Below are 21,270 nucleotides of genomic sequence, written 5' to 3'. Positions count from 1 at the left end.
ACCACATGACATAATATATATTATATGTTTCATAAATTGTTATATTGTTCACTTCAAATTGTTGAAAGACCATACATTAGTTTGTCAACACAATTTTCACAGTAATATTAATACATTATGAATAAATCAAGATTTCATGACCACTATCAATCACTCCACTCCCCAATCCGTCAGAGTTGGGTTGGTACACAAGTACGCGGATAAGCGGATGAAGATGGATGGATGGACATTAGGTATAATTCTATATAAATGAGGGTTATTGACGATGAATTCCAAAAAGTACGCTACAACTAGTGGTAGTAAGGTGGTGCTGGTGAAAACTAAACAAAAAAGTCTGAAAAAGGGACAAAAATGACAATTTTTTGTCTGTTTTTGACCGGGGAGGACAAAACAGTGGTTGACCTTACTTTATCTGGGTTTGTAACCCATTAGCTGACCACACAGGACTACATACAGTATTTGTGCATTTAGGATGACAGATATGGGGCAATAACTGTTTCTGCGGACCGTGCCAAAGCGCTGCTCCTCCTGCGGTCCTCCTCCTCGTCCCTCTGCTCGCTGTGCTGCTCGATCTTCTGCTCCCAGAAGGACTTCAGCTTCTGTTGGTCGTGAATCCGAGCTGTGTTCATCGCCTGACAACACGGGGGGGGGACAAACTGCTGTCACAATCAGGCAGATATCTCTTCTGCAGCAGAAAAGCTCTGCATGTTTGAAGAATGATCCATTCTTCATCCTTAACCCTCCCGGTGTCTTCGGGTCAAATCTGACCCCTTTCCAAATGGTTTCTATATCAGAAATGTGTGGGGTTTTTTTCAAACAAATTGTCCAAAAAAGTAACGTGGATGGTACCCAACAACGCTCCTCACAAGTTAAATAAATAATCAGTTCACTACTTTCATTGAATTTGTGTATTTTTTGTCAATTGCATTGCATTCAGAGCAAAAAACAATTGATAAAATAGAAAAGAGAGAAAGATGTCAAAGTGACAAAAGTCAAAAGTGATAAATAAAAAATATTTTTTTTTGAAAAAGTGGCAAAAACACTGAAGACATGAAGACAACACCAGGGTTAACCCTGGTGTTGTCTTCATGTCAAAATTGAAAATCAACACTTTTGTAAATGCTTTTTATCAATGTTTATAACTTTTTCCTACATTTTAGTCCCTTTTCGTCACACTTTTGACACTTTTTTTTCGATGTTTGTCACTTTTTTTGATGTTTTCCACACACGTAACACAAACTTATTAACTTTAGTTTTACAGTTATTTTTTGAATTTATGGTCAATAAACCTCATTTATTGGAAATTATACCCAATATTTGAGTTAGAAAAGCAGAAATTATGCATTATTGAGACCTAATTTAAAGGAATGGATGTTGATGGATAATCACAAACTGGAATATGTCAACTTTACTCAATACTAGTTCAAAAACACTTCAATTTGTTTTCAAATGCCATAAAATTGATTAGTACACCTCAAAATTAATGAAAGTAGAGATTTGTACTTGCCAAAGAGCGTTGTTTGGAATCAATCATGTTATTTTGGGGAATTAAAAAGAACGCTGGTATAGGAAAATGGGTCAATTTGACCCGAGGACAACATGAGGGTTAAAATCAAATCTGATGTTTGAGTTGTCCCATAAACACTGATGAAATGAACCTGCCGTGGTTACTTACTGCTGTGTGTGAAATCCTTTTCTCTCCGTTATCCCTTTTGTCTTTTCTCTCCTCTTCTATTTCACTCATTAGTAATTCCTCATCTCTTCTTTTCTTATTTTTTACACCTCTTTAGGTTTCGCAACTCCTACTGTTCTCTTTTCTCTCTTTTCTTTTCTCTTTTATCTGCTCCCTTGACTCCTCCCCTCTCTAGTTATCTTCTCTCCTCTCCCTTCATTTTACTCTTCTTCTCCGACCTCCCTTCTTCTCCTCCTTTATTCAGTTGTTCGACCGATCTTTTAGGAGATGTTTCTGATCCGTGCTGTAACAGTTATTCTTCATGAAGATTAGATAACCCATAAGGAGAGTTCTCCAAAGTCTGACTAAAGAATCCTGATGATGTCACGGTGATGGTACCTGAGCTTGGAGACTACACAGTTATAGCAAAAAGCATGTAAAAAAAAAAACTAAAGGTGTGGCATTTGACAGAAGTTCATGACAAATTCATGAAGTGACGTGCCAAATCACTAGTGTTGTGTTGCCATTGCCAGCAAATGTACCAACCCTCAGAGGTGTAAGGGGATTTATGGATAACGCCTTGAATGCTCCTCATAAGGGAATTAGCATACAGCCTAATCCCCGTGTGTCTCTTGTCAAAATGTTCAGAACAATCTCAGCTTTCCGTACAGTGACGCCCAACGGTGTTCCAGAGCGATGATTAAAGAGATTATTTGGCCCTAAAGTGGAAACATTTCTCAAATCTCTTGTGAAAACCAACTACACATACTTGGGCTTGAAATGCGTTTAGAAAAGGTCTCGGGTTCACAAAAGTAGCGTAATATATGAATAAAAGATATGAGATATGACATACACTATTTTCCCCCGACTTTATCTAAAGTACACTGGTACCTAAAACCAACCACTCATGGTCTTTGGTGTGAAAATTCTAGACTTTATATGTCCACCATCCGCAAAAACATTGCACTGCCTTTAATGGTATACACGTTGCCAATAAACAGAACTAAAAAACACAATTTCCCCTAACGTGAAAGGAAATTGGGAAAAAAATTAAGTAGTACCCGTATATAACATCATTTCTAGGGGACAGGATTTTTCTTTTACTTCTCTCTCGATCTCTCTCTCTCGCTATCGCTCTCTCTTGCTATCTCTCTCTCTCTCTTTCTCATTAACACCGCAGCTGCTGGAGTAGAGCTGCCTGTTAATGTCACAGTGATGGCACACACCAAGTGTGTTCCCAGAGCTACTAATATACCCTAATGGCAGTATCATCTAATGTCATAGCAATGACTTTGTGTGTGTGTGTGTGTGTGTGTGTGTGTGTGTGTGTGTTTGCATTTTAACGTGAGACTTTTTAATGTGACTCTGCTAACAAAATCCCTCAACAGGCGAGTCAGAGGGAAGGCATGACAAAACTTTGATATCGTGCCACACACACAAAACACAAGCAGACACACACACACACACACACACACACAAACACACACACACACACAAACACACACACCAATGACTTTTATTCCAGCTGATCAGCACGACAGAGATTAAAACAGCTGACAGTAGCATGTCTGTGGGTGTGTGTTAATAAAACAGGATGTTATTATTATATATATCTGTTTACATATTTGATATAATCAATTCAATGTACTTGTCACATGAAATCACCAAAAAATACAAATCTGGAGAAATCTAATCCTGGCAATTCCTTACTAGTCTTCATAGGGAACCAGCAACTCCTCCAACACTCTCTGGACTCCTCGTAATTTTGGAGCGCCAATGAAAAAAACTTTTTTCTTTCATGTTTCCTCACCCGACAGCCAGTGGTCCGTATTTTCAACTTGTGTTGCGACCCATTTTGTGAATGTGTGCGCCTTCACAAAGCTCAAATAGCTCGTTGTTCCCAATGGGCCTACCTGTGATCATGGGGGTAGGGTCAGGTGTGGTGCATTATGGGGAGGGGGACGTTGAGATTTGGGTTGCCAGCGATGGGGGGCCGAGACTGAGAGCTGCATCAAAGCCTTATATTTTTGTTTGCCTTGTCTTTTTCTTGCTTCTGTGTATAATCTCCTGATATATCGATACATTTTGTGTATGTTTGCATTGTTTTAGTTGGATATTTCCCCCCTTCTTTTGTGATAGGGGGAGGCTTCTCTCCCTAACTTGTTTTAAAATGTGTTCTATGTATTTCATGTAAGTGCAGATAAACAAAACAAAAAACCAATGGACTTAAAAAAGAATGGATTGTGCAATGGAATATTCCTGATAGGCTGATATTCATGCATGTGGAAGTTACAATGCAGTAAACCATTCAGAGGGAGCTGTTAGGGCAGAGTCAACGTGAAGCGGACACTAGGGTGCACGAATGTGGAAGCTATTAGGACTGTCTCGCAAATAAGGAGCTGTGTCGAAAAAACTGTTTCACAGAAATAGATCAACTGACCGCTGCAGGACAAGAAGTTATTCTGATATTCATCGGTCACTCTTGTTTTGACATTCGTGTGTGTACGGCATCGGCTCGCTGTGTCATGAAAGTTGGTTCACTGTTTGAATGAAGCTGCAAATGATTTGAAATCCTTGGACTCGTCATCTTTAAAGTCTTCCTCATCGTCTCCTGATTGCAACCCTTCATCAATTCCCATATATCCGATAAATGTTCCCACATATTTGATGTTTCTGGATAAATAATACTGTATTTTACTGCTGTAGAGGTGTATTGCTGTACTAGGTTTAACTACTTTATGTTGGGTAGTTTAATTTAAAGCAACCCATCAGATTCTGTAGATCATCAGATGTTTGTAGTGGCAATGTCCTGTGAGAACCACGTATATACAAAGTCAACTCTTCATGGTGTGAGAAAAACAGCCATATAGGAACATTCAGAGCCCGTTTACGGAGAGCCTGGTCACTCCCTATTTGGCTCCATTGTACTGAATTTGGTCAAAGTTCCACGAGAGTTCCGCCGGGGGGTGATTGTGGGCGTCGTCTACTGAGCTAGAATTAACGATTACTTACGTCCTTTTGATTTCTTACAGGTTGAGTCGTTGTTGCCCATAACAACCTAACATTCTGCTAATGAATGCTGATTCGTCAGTGAAGGACTGATCCCAACCAGAGATCCCGCTTGATGGCATTCAAAGCGCATTGTGTTGTCCTCCCAAGTCAACAACAGACAAAAATCTGACATTTCTGTCCCTTTTTCAGACTTTTAGTTTTTAGTTTTCACTAACACCATCTTACTACCACTAGCTGTACAGTACCTTTTGTAATTCGGGGTCAATAACCCTCGTATCTATAGAATTAGACCTAATATTTGAGTTAAAAAAGCAGATATTAAGAATGATTTTGACTAACAATTAAGATCAGAGGAACGTACAGATGAGTTTAGTCAGGAATGAACGTGATAAATTGTATTTGCAAAGAGTGTTGTATGGATTCCAATTAACTTTTGTGGAAATTTGGTTTAAAAAGAAATCCACATTTCAGTTATAGACATTTTTTAAAGGGTTCAAATTCAGGACAGGAGGGTCAAAGAAATCAAACAAGGTTGGCTCTGTGCTCCGCCGTACGTCAACACCCACCAGGTCCAGATTTGTTGCAGAGTCTCAAGGACCAACGCGATCTCGTGACAAATCGTAGAATAGAACTAAAATAACCAAGAACAGTTAGTTTCCATCCAGAGGAGTAGAGAGGAAACTACTCTGCGCTGTGTTTTCAAGGTGTAGTGATAGTGTAGGGAGACATGATCCGCCGTGAGCACGCTCAATTTTGTTTTGAAAATCAACCAGATGTTTTATTTTGTTTGTGTGCTCAACTTCCTGTCCCGCACAATCTGAATTGTGCTGAATTGCTGCGGAGCTCTCCGGTGTCCGGCAAAACAGAAGCTCTGCATATCTGCTCCGGAGGGCAGGGGACCGCCGGAGCTGGGACGGAGTTGGGACGCAGCTGTTGTGCAGTCAGTGGAAATACACACATTGACTTTAATGAAAACCTAATGACTCCGCCCCCGTTCTGGAGCAGATGGACAGACGTTCCACAGTTGGTGGAAATTGGGGTTTAGCCTCATCTTTCAAAAATGCTACATTCAAATTACTAGACAAAAAATTATATCATAACAAAAGGGGATTTTGAGGCGTATAGCTCCATAGACCTCCATTCATTCCGCGAGTGTATTAATGCAGCCTGGAGACCTCCCGTGTCATGCCTCCCGTCTCATGCCTCGGTGTGTCCAAAATGAAATTCAGATGTTCAGAATACAAAATTGTGATTTATTGCATGATGCAATTGATTGAACGTTTAACGTTTAAATTGTTAAATCAACGATAGCCACACATGCAGAGCCTAGTTGGCAGATTTATGGATGTTAATGTTTTCTCCCTGATGTTAACGTTTTTAGATTTATTTGATGAAACCTGCAGTGACTTTACTTTTTTTTATCAATACTTTATTTGCAAATTCATAACAATAAAGAAAAGGACAAGCATAACATAAAAACGTATGCCAAATGCAAAAAAATAACATTTGAGACCACAAAGAGTAGGCCATAATCAAAAGGTTTTCATTTAACACATTTTTCACTTTTTTTTATTTTTAACTCTACGACACTAACTTATTAACATTAGTTTTACAGTTATTTTTGGAATTTATTACTTTCATTGAATTTGTGTATTTTTTGTCAATTGTATCGCATTCAGAGCAAAAAACAATTGATAAAAGAGAAAAGAGAGAAAGATGTCAAATAAAGTGACAAAAGTCAAAAGTGACAAATGTAAAAAAAAAAAGAAAAAATTTCAAAAGGCTCAAAAAAAGTCAACAAATATTGAAAAAGTTAATGAGGGTTAACCCTGGTGTTGTCTTCATGTCGGAATTGAAAATCAACACTTTTGTTGATGCTTTTTATAAATATTAATAACTTTTCCTACATTTTTGTCCATTTTTTTCAACACTTTTGACACTTTTTTAGATGTTTGTCACTTTTTTTGATGTTTTCAACACTACGTAACACTAACTTATTAACTTTAGTTTTACAGGTATTTTTTGAATTTATGGTCAATACACCTCATTTATTGGAAATTATACCCAATGTTTGAGTTAGAAAAGCAGAAATTAGGAATCATTTCAACTAAAATCAAAGGAATGGATGTTGATGGATAATACCAGACTGGAATGTGTCAACTTCTACTCAACACTATTTCAAAACCACTTCAATTTCTTTTTTCAAATGCTACAAAATTGCATGAGACGCCCCTAAATTACCCATCAAAATCTCCCAAAAGAGCGTTTTGTGTAATCAATCATGTTATTTGGGGTAATTACAACTGGGTAGTTAAAAAGAACACTGATATAGGAAAACGGGTCAATTTGACCCGACAACAGGAGTGTTAATATGCCAAAACTGCTTTTAATTTTATTACAGGATTGAATGGGATTTTGTTAAAAAGTCCCCAAACAGAAGCCATCTCACCACACCTGAGGCAGGGACGTTAAATCAAACAGGAACCGCCCCCTTCAGGTGCAACCAATCCACCCAATCAGAGGCTATACATACAGCCTTCCTCCCTTTGATCCTTCAGTCTTCTCCATCTCAAGCGTGATGTGTGTCCTCTAAGTTTACATTAATGTTGATTTGAATGCACAAAATGACATTCATGTTGGTATACTTAGTCATAATTCTCCTAAAATGCTGTTTTTACTAAGAATGCCCTACCAATTGCGGGTCACGGCGCTCAAATCATGACGTTTCGCCTTGTTTTTCTATCGTCAAATGAATAATTAAAAACTATCAGAAAAAGAAACACTTGAGCAGACATCAGCGTGATCAGACCCCCCACCCCCAGAATGACAGAAACCATTTTTGGGATTAATAATTTCAGGTTTACTTTGATTCTACTCTGGAAATCCAGAGTTCCTGTGAGAGCACGATTTAAATTTACTCAGTGACTCACTCTGGCGTAGAGTAATGCTGCTCATTAACTATATGCACCAATCATATCGGTGTTTCAGATATAGGCGGGGCCAGAGGCGAGCTGCACCAATTACATTAATGTAGCTAAGCGTATGGGGCTCTGGATACGTCACCCCGTGTTTTGTTGGGATTGGTTGTAGTGTTATCCAATTACGTGCAGTGAGATTTTAAAATGCACGCTTGGTCCTACCCCTCGAGATGGCCGACTTTCATCAAAATGATGCCAGACCCTTAATCTTTCTGGATTTGGGTCTGGATTTCAGGCTAACTATTAGTAAAATGTTTGATGAACCTGAAGAGACGAGAAACACACACTCGCACAGTTTCCTCTTCCTTATATTTATCTCTTTACTTTCTCTTCCATTGCTTTTCTCAACTCTGGAACGACCATGTGTTTCACCTCTGTGTTAGCTGCAGTTGCAGTCTAGCGATGGAATGCTGTGCTTTTCCCTCCCTCTGGGTTCTTCATTGCCATGATAGTCAAGCATTGACGCATGAGAAGATGGGGTGTCAGTAAAGTAACAAGAGGACATGGAAAACAGGGGATGAAGTCATTCATCTTTTCTCCCCTTATTCACATCCTCCTCAATCCCTTGAAATTTGCGCTGATCTCCTGCTGCTCCTCCTCACCCTCCACAGGCTTCTCCATCTCCCCCTGCAGCTTAGAAAAAAACCTCATCCAATCCTGTTAACCTCACCTTGAGATTGACTAACAGAACGCTCAGAAGCCCGCAGACATTTAAATCCCATTTTCCAGATATTCTTTACAGATGTTACACATCCAATCCTGAAACTGGCTTTAGCAAGTTGTTATATGGGATTGGTGTATAACAAAAGAGAGATTACAGTCGGATTATTTTGGGATTAAGCTGTGGCTTTCTCCACAAAAGCTCTGCTATGCATCCACTTTGCCTCCTCTTGTTTTCCTCTTCCTCTATCTCATTCCTTGTGCTCTCTCTTTCAGTAACATAGTTACTGCTTTGTTTCACCCTATACATAAACCAAAGGCCACAACAGGCTTGGTTGACTGCAAATTGATTGAATTTTTTTCTGGTGTGTCACTTTGACCAGTGCCTGGTTGGGCCATGTTTTAGATATCTGAGAGCATTCCAGTAAAGAGACATCTCCCCACTAAACTTCTCACATGGCTTCATTTAGGTAACAATTAACAAAAAAGGAACAAATTGGAAAAAAGATGGGTATCTGCAAATTATAAGGTGGTCTGGACCTGCTCGATATGGTAAGTGTCCTGAGAACTTCTGTTGCTAAGTGACTCTATAAATTAAAAGGACTGAATGGAATATGTGGAGCAGAACTTTGTTGTTTCTTTTTTCTGGTTAATCTTAGATTTATCAGGTGACCCTTTACAGGGGCCCAAACCCTAGGTTGGGAATCACCGGGAAAAGGCCTAACTTTACAAGGTACCTAGCCTGGATGCCAGTCGAATTTAGCCCCGCCCACAACTATTAAGGTTGAGAATTTGAGTCTGGACGATGCAACTGTGCTCCTACCAGAGCTGTTTGGACCAATCAGATTGTCAGGGTGGGCTTTATACAATGATGGACAGACGATCAACAGTAACGTAATCAATCGTCACCAAAGAGCAATAGGGTTGAATTTGTTCACAACAAAGATGGCTGCCGCTGGAGAATTGAGATGCGTATCTTTCTCCATCGCGTCTGTCATAGAAGATATCGACAGCACGTTAATTTTAAAATATGGAACAGATAACCGCGACCAAGGCATTAGTCGATCGGACAAGATGTTCTTCCCATCCGCCACTAGCCTTATTAACTAGGCCCGGAACCCACCCTGACACCCCCAACCCCCCCACGCTTGGCTCTATATGCCACCGTACTTACTCTGTTGTACTGCTCTGTACTACTACATTAATAAATAAAATAATAATAGTTGTTTACCAGTACCAATATACCAATGTGAAAGGATGAATTGATTTGGTTTAAAATATATATATATATATATACATACATCTGAATAAACATAATGACAATGACTAGGGACTAATAGTCGCATGAGAGGAAATATAGACCATAGACTAGACTATGAAGGGACACCCTATTTTCCTCAAATTTAACAGCAGAGCCTGGCAGTATTAATCTTAATTTCTCCAGTTTCAAGTGCTGCATTACATCTCTCAGCCAGACAACGTAATTGTGGCTTTTCCAGTTAAGGCGAACCGATCTTCATGCCAATAACATTGTGAAGGCTGCCACCACCGTAGCCTTGGCTCCCGAGAGGATTTCTATAATTTAAACAAAAATTAGATGTAATTTCACATAAATGGACGATTAATTCCCAAAATAAGTGTAGAACTAGTGGCAATCAGTTGATGTGTTTACTGTACTGGCAGTGGTAAAAACTAAAGCATCAAAGTCTTTAAAAAAGCAGCAAAATAAGTGAGATAAACCATTAAAAGGGTCAAATGTGTGTGGGGAGGGCAACGAAAGGGTTAAGCCCAATTTCCCTACAACTAATTACTTTCATTTTGACAGTTAATTGTAGAGCTGCGAGCTGTAGCAGCTGGCAGGGCTACGGACTGCAGAGCAACAGCTGATGTGTTTGTGTAAGATAAGCGAGCAGCTGATAATCAATCGCAACCTCATCAATAAACTCTGGAGATAAGAGGCAGGCAGATCTCCCACTGAAAATACCTCCAGATAACGGAGAGAGGGGGGGGGGCGAGGGAGATGAGGACATTTCTCTTCACTGATAGATCACACTTTGGAAAAATAGCCCCAAAAATAGAAGAGCAGCTGGTAGTTCTACTAGAAGTGGATCTGAGGGACTCACCACTAGAACATCCCAACATTACACATTGGTTTGGGATTGGTCAGTAATTATATTGTACAAAAGTATTATATTTTGTTATATAGTATGTTGTGCATAGAATCTATGTGACACCTACTGTATGTATTTAAATAGTGATATGTACTATAAATGAATTTTCTGTAACTGCTTTGGCAACAACATGCTTTCTTGTTCATGCCGATAAAGCTAGAAAGCGAGAGAGAGAAACAGAGAGATATTTAAGGGAAGATTCAGTTTGTAAATCACAAAAAGTATTTGTTATTAATAATTACTTGGAAACATTTGCTAATAAAAGCATGTTTTTCATTTTAAAAAGGGTTAACTTTAATGTGTTTTTTTTCTCCCAGTATAACATTCATTTTTCATGATGTAAACTTTTTTTTCCTGAGACTATTACAACACAAACACTTAACATGTGCAACTCAACAATTTCATAAACCCATCGTCAACACACGTTTTATATTTAGAAAGGACAAAATGTCACAACCAGCTCATACAAACAGAGGACACAAAACTTAAAAACTGCATCTTTTTACAAAGAAGAAAAATATAATCACATTATGCTATCCAAAGCATGAAATTACACCCCCAAAAAATCTTATGTACAGCTTCTTTCCCGTCCATTTTGTTCTTCTAGCCACTGTAGATCCAGACGGCCTTCCACTGGAAGGAAAAGGTTTGAAGAAGCAAAGAGACAAACGTCTGAACTTCTTTCACTGCTGGGTCCCTTTTTAGATAAGGCTGCAAAATTTATTGAAATCGCAACATGGCCTGGTCCAATATTCAAATTACAGAATATGTTTGATAAAGACCAAATCTGTTTCGAACCATTCATAGTAAAGTAGTGTGTTGCTGCAAAGATGTCCCGGCCTACAAATCCTACAGACTATAGAAAAAAAAAAAACCATTTAAATTTTTCATGATTAATTATTAGTCAATGAAAATGAGAATGACACAAACGTGTTCCTTCCCTTCAACATCATTGAAGGGAACGTCAATTGCAGTATCAGTCAATGTGATCGCAGTGGGATATTTTCCTCATATCGTGCAGCCCTACTTTTAGAGGTTTTAAAAAGAGACAGGGCGGGAATTCATGTGTGAAGTTCTCCGCCTGCTCTTCATCACAGCACAGTACCGAATCCTTAAATTTGCCTCCACCACAGACCGTGCAGGTTTGTTGGACATTGGGATGTAGTCCTCGTGGTGTGTTCAAGTGCAACTTCATGGTCGAATTTAAAATTTGTTAAAGTTGGACCGAGTGGTGCGGGTGAAGTCCTCAAAAAGCTGGACACACATTTCATATGCTCATAATTTGGAGGTGTCGGGGCCTAAACATGAATGAACACCAAAACCACCGCACCAAAACAGTCTAACGGCAGCGGTTAAAGTCCAGATAATCTGTATTAAACAAACCGTGAAAGTAGGATGTCTTCCCTCATAATGGAACATTGCCTAAATTACAGTTTTCAGACTATTTACTCCTCCCCGACTGTAGCATTAGGAAGAAAAAACATAAAATAAATATTAGTTTGAAGCTTGTAAAGCTCTGATGTTTTTTCTTGTTTCTTTTTAAACCCATCAGAGAAGGTGAAGCAGGGGAAGAAGCAGCGTCAGAAACAGGAAACGGCCCGGCCCGACTGTCCTGACGGCGGACGATCGATACCAACGCACCTCCTCCGAGTCATCTGGGGAGAAAGACAGAAAACGTTAGTGTCCCCTTTCATCACCTTTCACTGACATTCTGTCTCAACACACTACACTCTGGTTAACGTTTCATGGGTTTTGTATAGTGTTTAGGACTAGGCCTGCACGATTCGGGGAAAAATCTCAATCACAATTTTTGGACCATAACAAAACAAACTGCCAGTACCAGACAGAGTTGGTTTTGGCATCAATAGCACATTGCGCATCCCCACAAACCTATTTTATACAGTCTATGTTTAAAACTCACAGAGAAAGTAGTAGCGTATGGCGTAAAATTAAATAAGAACCTGTCATTTAAATTTCATTCAATATCAAAAGTTATTGAACAAATTGTGAACAGGGTGAATTGAGATTGCAATTTTATAACGTGCAGGCCTATTTAGTACCATTTATGTTATGTTTCTATTATAGCAGTATTCAAGGATTTAAGGTTACTTATCTATACTACATTTGTTTTCTTGGACTTGCGTTTGCTGTAATGATGCTTTACTTCATGTCATGTTGCCTTGCATTCTTTAGTTGCTTAAATCCATGGTTTTCACTAGAAAGTGTATACTGTTTAGGCATGAAAATACATCCCATCAAGAAAGTGGAATAAAACAATGTGAAAGTTATCTACTACAATCTGGAAAAGAAGTCATTCTGGTAAATATGGCTGTCTGGGTAAAACCCGTAAATGCTTTGTGACTTGCTATTTACAACTAATGAACAAACTTCAAAAGTAAAAATAACACCTCCTTCCTGTATTTGGGTCGCATTAACATTAGGGCCATGGCAAATGGCGCCCAATTAGGGGTTAAAGGCAATATGTGTCAAACTATTCTGTATGAAGTATTGTGTTGCTGCGGAGATGTCCCGACCTATCGTATCATATCCTACAAACTACAGAAAAAATGAATCTTTGTTTGGTACAGGTCCTCACAAAAATCACACTATTATCATTTTTATGTTTTAGATTTTGGTATTTTTTCAATGAAAATGACTAATGATACTAAAATGAAAATGATCATTCTCTCTAATATTGTTAATCATATCGCAATATCAGTCAAAATAATTGAAATTGATAATTTCCTTATATTGCGCAGCCGTAGTTGACATCGGGCTCAAGGAAGTGTCACTTGAATGATTCATTTGGGTGAATTATTCTAGCACAAGTACAGGGTATTTCACAGTTCTTGTTTTCCTTTAAATTATCTCGACATTTCCGCGCTTAAAGGCAGCTTCATTTCACAGAGAAAGGGAAGAGACAGGAAACAGTCGTCTGTTTCACAAACTCCCGGGCCGTTCAGTGCTTGCAGATCCTATTTTTTTTTTTTTCTTCTGCATTTTTTACCCTCAGTGTTTTAAACGTTCTTGTGGCAGAGATCGAGGCCGGGGGGTTTCCTGTAAGGGACTCTTACACCGCCTCAAAACACGCCCACAAGTCTGATTGTCGGTCACCTGACTGGCCCCCAGAGCCCCACTATAAACACACGACCCCGATTCAGTGAATAGGAAGACTTATATTTTTTTGCCAGAAGCCTGGAATAAAATTAAAATGATATATTATAATGTGTAAATGTAAATCAATGTGTGACCAAAAATTTTGCGGGTAGTTTTTGCAGCCCCAAAAGGTTTTGATCTTCCTGTTCTAGCTGCCCCTACCAGCTCAGCCAATCAGAGGGTTGGCGGCAAAGCCAGGGTAAACATAAGTCCTTAACTCTCGGGTCAAATTTGACCCATATTCAAAAAGTGACTATATCACAAATTTTGGTTTTCTGTCAACAAAATTAAAAAAATAAAATAAAAAAAAAGACGTGGAGGGTTGCATTTAACCGTTACTCTTCACGGGTAAAATAAATTATCAGGTCACTACTTTCACTGAATGTGGGTGTTTTATTTCAATTTTGAAGCATTTGATGAAGAAAAAAAAGATAAAGACCGTTGCAAACGCTACAAAAACGTGGGACACACACAAAAATCTCATCAAAACTGAAAAAAAAATTCAAATAAGCAGTAGTTTGACCCAGAAAAAACAGGACAAAAATCAAAGGTAAGACAGCGAAGCTTAATGTGGAAGTCTTGCGTGCACGCTGTGGGATGTTTGTGTAAGAGAGTGTTTTACATTGTGGAATAAAAGCCTTCAACTGCAAATGAGCAGGCAGGGCTAGTGGTCGTTCATAGGTGCGTTTACACTCAGTGGGATTTCACTGTGAACACCCCGGTCGTTGATTTGTTTGGGATGGGAAGTGTGAACGACAGCGTTTTCCAACAGACGGCCGGGCCGTTGGGGCGTCGGCAACACCTTTGACTCTTCATTCATGTGGAAAACGCGGCAGCTGGGTACAGCGCGGAAAACTACAAACTCAGTCTCAGGCCTGAATGAGCACAGACTCTGACTGTGACGTCCATGAGCGCTTCGGGACGAGGGATCTAATAAAGCCGAACGTGATCTCCATCATTGCACAATACAGAGAATCTAAAAAAACTATCTCTAACACTCGGCCGTTTGATTTTTCTTTTTTCTTTTTTACTGAAAACTAGGGTCGGGGGGAAATGAACAATACTGCATATTATCGCAATATTTTCTGTGACAATACTGTATCGATACACAGGCGCCAAATATTAATATTTTGTTTGTCTGCTTGACAATCCCATTCAGCAGCAAAAAAAATGAGGTGAGATGAACAGAGAAATGTTTCAGAAAAAAACAAGTCTTTTTGGGGGGTCATCCTTTGAAATTGGGAAAAATTAGAAGTTGGAAAAATGGTTTTAAATCGCAATATCGTATCAGGAGGCGTCTGGTGATCCCCACCCCTAATGAAAACACACGTCTGCTTGAAAGGACAAAAAAAGAGTGTCAAGTCTGCGAGCGTGTCTTACCACAGTCGTTGTTGAAGACGTGGGGGAAGCAGTGCAGGACGCCGTAACCACAGCGACAGTAGGAGCATCCTTTCTGAACCCACTCGCCGTGAGGAATCGAACCGCAGCTCCTAAGGACAGACAGAAAAAAACATGGAACAACCACAGAATAAGAAACGTCTGTATTTCACTCAAGGTTACTGACACTATGACCAAGGCTCTGTCAAAACTTCCATTTCCACACTATTGGCCAACCCAGCTGATAAAACCAGGTATGGATGTCCGTCCCCTTCCTCTCCTTTGTGTTGGCGTTCTAACCTCCGGTGGATTTCTGAGGACTATGGTTAACTGCTCCTCAGATCCCTGAAGGTTGAACTTTTGCAGCGGCTCTGTGCGGAGCTTAGCACCGCCCATGCCAATTGTGATTGGTTTAATGAAATGCCAATTAACCAGAGCCCGTTTTTTCTCCCATCCTGGGAATGCAGTGTGGACCAGCCAGACCTTCCTCCACAGCACTGCGGAGGAAAGTCTGGCTAGGCAAGACCACGCCTTCTGTGACAGTTACCTGAATAACTTTGACATTTGAGGACGCCACCTCGGGGCTTTGAGTGACATTTCCTGACTTTTTACAGACCAACCAACTAATCCATAAATGAAAGAAAGATGAATCTAATTAAAAGTAATGGTTAGTATCAGCCCTGCTTGCAGTGGAACTTGACAAATTACAGAGGTGGCAGGTTCTGGCAGGATATTTGCAAATGACTACAGGTCCCCAGGTATTACAGGTCCCCGGGTATTACGACGACGGCCCGTTTTGAGGGAGCTACTGATTAAAGCAGCGATTGAAGAGTGTGGTTTTTCCTGTGGCGTACCTGATGCGCTGGTCGTACTCGCAGCTCCTCCCGGTGAAGAATGGAGGGCAGGCACAGAAGCTGCCAAGGATACAGGTTCCTCCGTTCTTACAGCAGCTACGACTCTGCTCAGCACCTACAAGCCAGGGAGGGAGGGGGGTTAATAACTTAAGAGGCGGTTTCAATATGAGACAACAGTATGCTCGGACAAAGCTCAAAAGTATGTGTATTTCAATTTGGTGGGGGTACTTCTGTGGGAACAATCTGACCGAATCGATCAAAGTGGAAAAAAGTTGCATTCAAAGTAAAAGCAAGTAGATTAAATTAGATTCAACTTTATTGTCATTACACAGGTACAGGTACCAGGCAACGAAATGCCGTTTAGGTCTAACCAGAAGTGCAATAGCAGTAAGTGCAGGATATACAATGATTCCATAAGTGCAGGACATGCACAATGATGCACTTTTGAAAAGTACAGCATTGAGGAAGTAGAGTCGAACGAACCGATGCAGTTATTCTTGTTCCCATTTGTTCTTCCTTATCTTAAGAGCTAGGTGAAGTGGAGTAGTGTTTGTGTATAAACTGTTGATTTTGAGCTCTCGTTTGACTGGGGGAAGGACCTTCCTATCCCTTTGAGGCGGGTCCACGATTTGTTTTTGTTTTGTTATGGATTTTTCTTTTATTTGTTTAAACTTTTTATTCCTTCAATCGCATTCCACAGGTACTGCACTTAATAATAACGATAATAAAAGCATTCTATTCGTATTGTCTTTGAATCACTCTAAACAAAGATTGCGTTCATTCATACAAGCAAAAACACAGCTAAAAGTATTTTACTTTATTGTTTTTTGTATTACTTATTGTCCTTATTAATTTCTTCATGTATCTAATGTTTGACTTTGTCCAGCACCTTTAGCTTTGATTTGGTAGCTGCTTTGTAATTGTCCTGCTACACTCTACATAGGCTACACAAGTCAACCAGAAACTCTTCACGTCTCTGCTACTTCCAGAGACCAATGAGAGCAGCTGAAGGCGGCTGCAGGGCCCTCAGACCTCGGCTTGAGCCTCCCTGGGCCTCTGCCTGTATCTGTGAGATAAACCAGAGTCTCCATCTGGCAGGACATTCCTGTCCCCTGCTCCACATCAACAGACAAACACCGAGAGTCAGAACAAACAGCCGAAAATAACAGAAAAACACTAAAACCAGCCATCGGCGCTTGACATGGCCCTACTTCTCATCGGAGCGTTTGCTTTTAGGAGAGTTTTTATTCTGAGAGACACATATGTGGCCCCTTTGTTTTTTTTCAAAGCCATGTACAAGAATGTTAATACAATCAAACTATATTAAATACAGTATTTTCCCGACCTTAAGACTGTAAAAAAAATGGGAATGTGCCGTGTGCAGCCTACTTTTCCTGCGTTATGGATTTTTAACTGTTCTTTCCTCTGAGTCATTTTATGTTGCAGTTTTGAAGACAAAAAACAGATTTATTTTAACAAATTTTGGTTTTATTTAACTGAATTTGGACATTAAACTTGGCCACTATTGCAAAAAAAAACTAGAATGAAATAATGTTCTGCCTTTGACTTACTGTATAAAGGTTATTGCAACTTATAATGATATAATAATATATTTCCGTTTGATTTGATCAGAGTCTGGAAAATGAGTGGATTCTCTCCTGTCTCTTCCTCCTGACACACTTCACGTGATATTTACCGTCCAACCTAGCCCACAAACTTGCAAAAAATTAAACCAAATGTCTTTGCCGAGCGTTTTTTTGCTTAAAGGAAAAGGCCGGCGGGGGAGAACGTGACAGAAGAGAAGCCTACACCTACTCTGCATTATATTAGGCGAGAAGCTAGCAAATGAGGAAATGAAGCCTTCAGAATGTAAAACGTAACCTTTGAAAAAATTTTGTTGCACAGAAACAAGCGCAGAGATCCCGCTGATTGTTTTCATGCTGGTCATATCATGTTATTCTGTTGTGTTCATCCGCTACAGCATGAAACCGGTCACCAAATTATTTTTTCCTGCTATGGTCACGCCAAGACCCGCCCTTCAAAAGCAACTTGATTGGTTGGGGTCAGGCAGCTTAAGCAGTTAAGGTGAGGATAGCCAATTGGGCAAGGGATAGGACCTGGACATGTAAGCAGGGACACCTGGCCAATGGTAGTGTGTAAATGCTATTGAAGGGCGGATCTTGGCGTTGCCTTAGTAGGGGAAAAAATATCACAAACTGGTCCATGACGCAAAAAAGGGGACCGTCGGCCATAAAATCTTATTTTCTTAACTTTTGCAAGTCAAATTTTAAAGCTTCACGCCAGCAAATATTGTTTTCCGCCTTTTTACAACATGACACTTTTGTGGCTTGCCGCCTCTGTCTGTGCATACAGAGCTAGAGTGTGAACTTACTGCCTGTGAGGCCGATGAAGGGCAGGACGGCGCTGGCGTCGCGGTGTTTACGGTCCCCACTGTTTGGTGAGCTCACCTGGGTAAACTGGCCCAGGAAGTCCTGGGAGGGCTGCTGGGGTTTCACCAACACGGAAGACGAAGAAGACAGAGCAGGTGATAAAGAGGTCTGACCTCTGGTACACCCGTCCCCCTCACAGCCTGGAAAAAACAACAAAAAAAGCAACAAACTCAGAATTGGTCAAATCCTCCATCACACTAACTTTGAATCATGGCTAGCTGTTTTGAAAAATGTTATGTGGTTACAGGGTTTCCCTCCAGCGAAGTTGTTTAGCCCGGTGGCATTAGCTTTTTCACACATTCACACATAGTTAAAGCATTAAAGTAGAGCCCAATAGTTTCTGTGATAACAGAATTATGGACCGAATTGTTTTTTGAGAATTTAAAAAAGCTGTAATACCATACCAATATTCCATATGGCGTTTCATTAAGTCAGTTCTAAAAGCAAACTTGGTGATTTGAAAATATGACCACGACTAAGTTTCCAACCAAGCCCAAAAAAAAATGCATCAAGTCTGCATTAGTTTCTGTCAACGTTGGAATGGGTGGAACAATGTGTCCAGAAACCTTAAACTGCACACAGCTTTGAAATGATGAATGAATACATGTTGTAGGCTATAAGATACAGTAAGTACGGTGAGCAAGGGTTTTTGAACTTCCAATCAAACACATGGCCGCAAATACAAATGATGTTGTGATATAGATTCTGAGTTAAGTCTGCACAATTTTATCAAAAATCGCAATATTTGTCAAAGGCAAACAATATGACAAACCTATTATATAGCCTTAAGAAAATCTTTGTTTGGTAGCCTAGTCAAATGGCAACGATATATATATATATATATATATATATATATATATATATATATATATATATATATATATATTTTATTTTTTTTCTTCTATTAAAACGAGTTAAATAATATTGACCAATCCCTCAAATGTGTGAATCGTATCGCAGTGGCAATACCGGTCAAAATAATTGATTTGGAATATCGAAATAGATTTACTGTTTAATTTAGAGTCTTAATTTCGATTTTTTTTTTAAATAGCCTACATAAAAACTCCATTTGATTTCATAAGTTAGCAGCCACCGAGCAGATGAGTGTGTATGGGGAAGGTGTTACCGACCTGCAGCGGGCAGAGCGGCCGCACAGCGGAGACAGGTCGCGGCGCACAGCACAATCCTGCAAACAGACATACAACACCGTTAGCAGCTAGCTACTCCAAATTTGAAAAACCTAACAAACTAAAATAGTCTTTGTAAAAACAAAAAGTCTCATTCTGTCTCCAGACTCACCTGAGAAGCTGTATCCAACTCATTTTTTTGCCGGAAAGACTGAAGCCGATCCACAGTCTCAACTCAGTTGTGAATAAATAAAACTAAAAACACTTTCCTCCAGACCAATGGCGGTAAAACTGTTACTAGGCTACGACTTCCAAAAATAGCTTAGGGTGATTTGGGCGCTATGCAGCTCTATGTTTTGCGGTTTCCAAAAGTCAGTAATAAGTGTCCATATATTCCTGAGTGAGTGAGTTGACTTCACGGTCGTAAGATGCGGACTCCGCTTCGTTAGACAGACTCTCCTCCTCCTCTGGCGGCGGTTACTTTCCTCTGAAGGTTTCTCTCTGCTCTTCAGGTGACTCTCGTGCAGGGGGCTCCGGAAGCCCCGCCCACTCCCGATTGCTCTCTGTTTCCGTCTGTCTGATGTGTTCACGTGGAATCCACAATAATAAACTCACCTAAAACTTCTTGTAGGTCACGTACGAAACCACATGTGACAAATACCATTTTTCTCATCAATCTCATAGCGTTCTTTGCAAAGTTTAACATTCTTAAATGTAAAATTCCAAAGTGAAACCTCACTTTAATGTTTTCAAGAAAGACATGACTCAAAAAGAAAGTTACTTCATTTTATTTTAGTTTTTCCTCTCTTATATGCTTTTATGCATAGGTCTACGTACTCCATATTACTGTATGTAGTGAAAACAAAAGTAATGCATTGCTGTTTATTCAAACATCTGTAATGCTTAGTGAGTTCAAATTAAGTAATGACAACTTAACTGACCTAAGACCTATAAAAGAAACTAGCAAATGTTAAAATTGCAAAGCCTATGAAAAGTACAATAACAATTTTATTGTAGCTTGTAGGCTGATGATGGCCGTTTCAGATAATGGTTAATTTTGTTCCTCATAAGATCGATTCACCATCCATCAAGGAAGATGTTATACTATAAAAACGAGTTTTCACAGATGTTTGTAAGTACTTACTGCCTGTAATTCAGTTTGATTGTATTTGCTTAACAGTATTTCTAAATTATTCCGTATAGACACTGAAATGACCAAAGAGCCTAAAAGCAGACAGTATTTGTGTGTCTGTTGCAGAGATGGGGACTCAAGTTTTGGACTGGGAGTCAACTGGCACTTTTTCTCTTCGACGTAAAGTTGGACTATCGGCCGAACCCTCCTTTCCAGCACCTTGGAGTAGACTTTACCAGGGAGGCTGAGAAGTGTGAGACCCCTGTGATTGGCACACACCCTCTGGTCCCCCTTTCTGAAGAGGGGAACCACCACCCCGGTCTGCCACTCCCTAGGCACCATCCCAGTGATTCTCATTTGTTTTCATTGTTTCGTGTGTACTCTCATTTTGTGATTGGTACATGTATATTTGGGTTTTGTTTTATAAGCAGATTATTTTCATGATCACATTATTTATTTGTAACTGTTATTGAGATTGTTTCTGTTTCTCTTTATCCGTGCTGTATTCAGAGTGTCATTGGGAAAGAGAGCTTGCTCTGAATGGCCCTCCCTGAAGTAATACAGTTTGTAATAGTCAAAGGCAATTAAAGAAAGTTTTTTTTTAGTTTTTCTTTTTTGCTTTTGGCCCTATTTTGAACACCTTACTCTTCTCCTCTCCCTCTTTCTCACCTTGCACCTCCC

The 21,270-nt window shown here is 39.7% G+C and overlaps 2 protein-coding genes and 2 long non-coding RNA genes across 5 annotated transcripts in view; 1 reads left to right on the top strand and 3 right to left on the bottom strand.

Moving 5' to 3' along the window:
- Positions 1 to 666, bottom strand: part of LOC117959680 (protein FAM240B-like) — a 3,997-nt gene extending 3,331 nt beyond the window's left edge. Inside the window, exon 1 of the mRNA XM_034896957.1 lies at positions 508 to 666. Within this exon, the coding sequence (XP_034752848.1) occupies positions 508 to 629 (122 nt within the window). The 5' untranslated portion in view covers positions 630 to 666. The remainder of the gene's footprint in view (positions 1 to 507) is intronic.
- Positions 1 to 9,098, bottom strand: part of LOC117959681 — a 23,838-nt gene extending 14,740 nt beyond the window's left edge. The window contains exon 1 of the long non-coding RNA XR_004659992.1: positions 9,053 to 9,098. This is a non-coding gene — a long non-coding RNA (uncharacterized LOC117959681). The remainder of the gene's footprint in view (positions 1 to 9,052) is intronic.
- Positions 9,099 to 11,748: 2,650 nt separating this feature from the next.
- Positions 11,749 to 20,020, bottom strand: tdgf1 (teratocarcinoma-derived growth factor 1). 2 transcript variants are annotated; one of them, XM_034896768.1, is made up of 6 exons: positions 19,630 to 20,012; positions 19,461 to 19,516; positions 18,273 to 18,470; positions 15,881 to 15,995; positions 15,030 to 15,139; positions 11,749 to 12,148 (listed from the first exon to the last, which is right to left on the bottom strand). In XM_034896768.1, the coding sequence occupies exons 1-6, from the start codon at positions 19,650 to 19,652 to the stop codon at positions 12,042 to 12,044; spliced, it is 609 nt and encodes a 202-aa protein (XP_034752659.1). In that variant the 5' UTR covers positions 19,653 to 20,012; the 3' UTR covers positions 11,749 to 12,041. The 2 variants fall into 2 exon arrangements, with proteins under 2 accessions (XP_034752659.1, XP_034752660.1); XM_034896769.1 differs by having other exon boundaries at positions 11,862 to 12,148; positions 18,349 to 18,470; positions 19,630 to 20,020.
- LOC117959556 overlaps positions 13,918 to 21,270 on the top strand; it is an 8,589-nt gene continuing 1,236 nt past the window's right edge. The window contains exons 1-2 of the long non-coding RNA XR_004659963.1: positions 13,918 to 14,033; positions 16,425 to 16,434. This is a non-coding gene — a long non-coding RNA (uncharacterized LOC117959556). The remainder of the gene's footprint in view (positions 14,034 to 16,424; positions 16,435 to 21,270) is intronic.

The sequence above is a fragment of the Etheostoma cragini genome, chromosome 16 (assembly GCF_013103735.1).
Source record: "Etheostoma cragini isolate CJK2018 chromosome 16, CSU_Ecrag_1.0, whole genome shotgun sequence".
In the NCBI taxonomy this organism is placed as follows: Eukaryota; Metazoa; Chordata; class Actinopteri; order Perciformes; family Percidae; genus Etheostoma; species Etheostoma cragini.
This window is presented reverse-complemented; position numbering and strand designations above follow the sequence as displayed.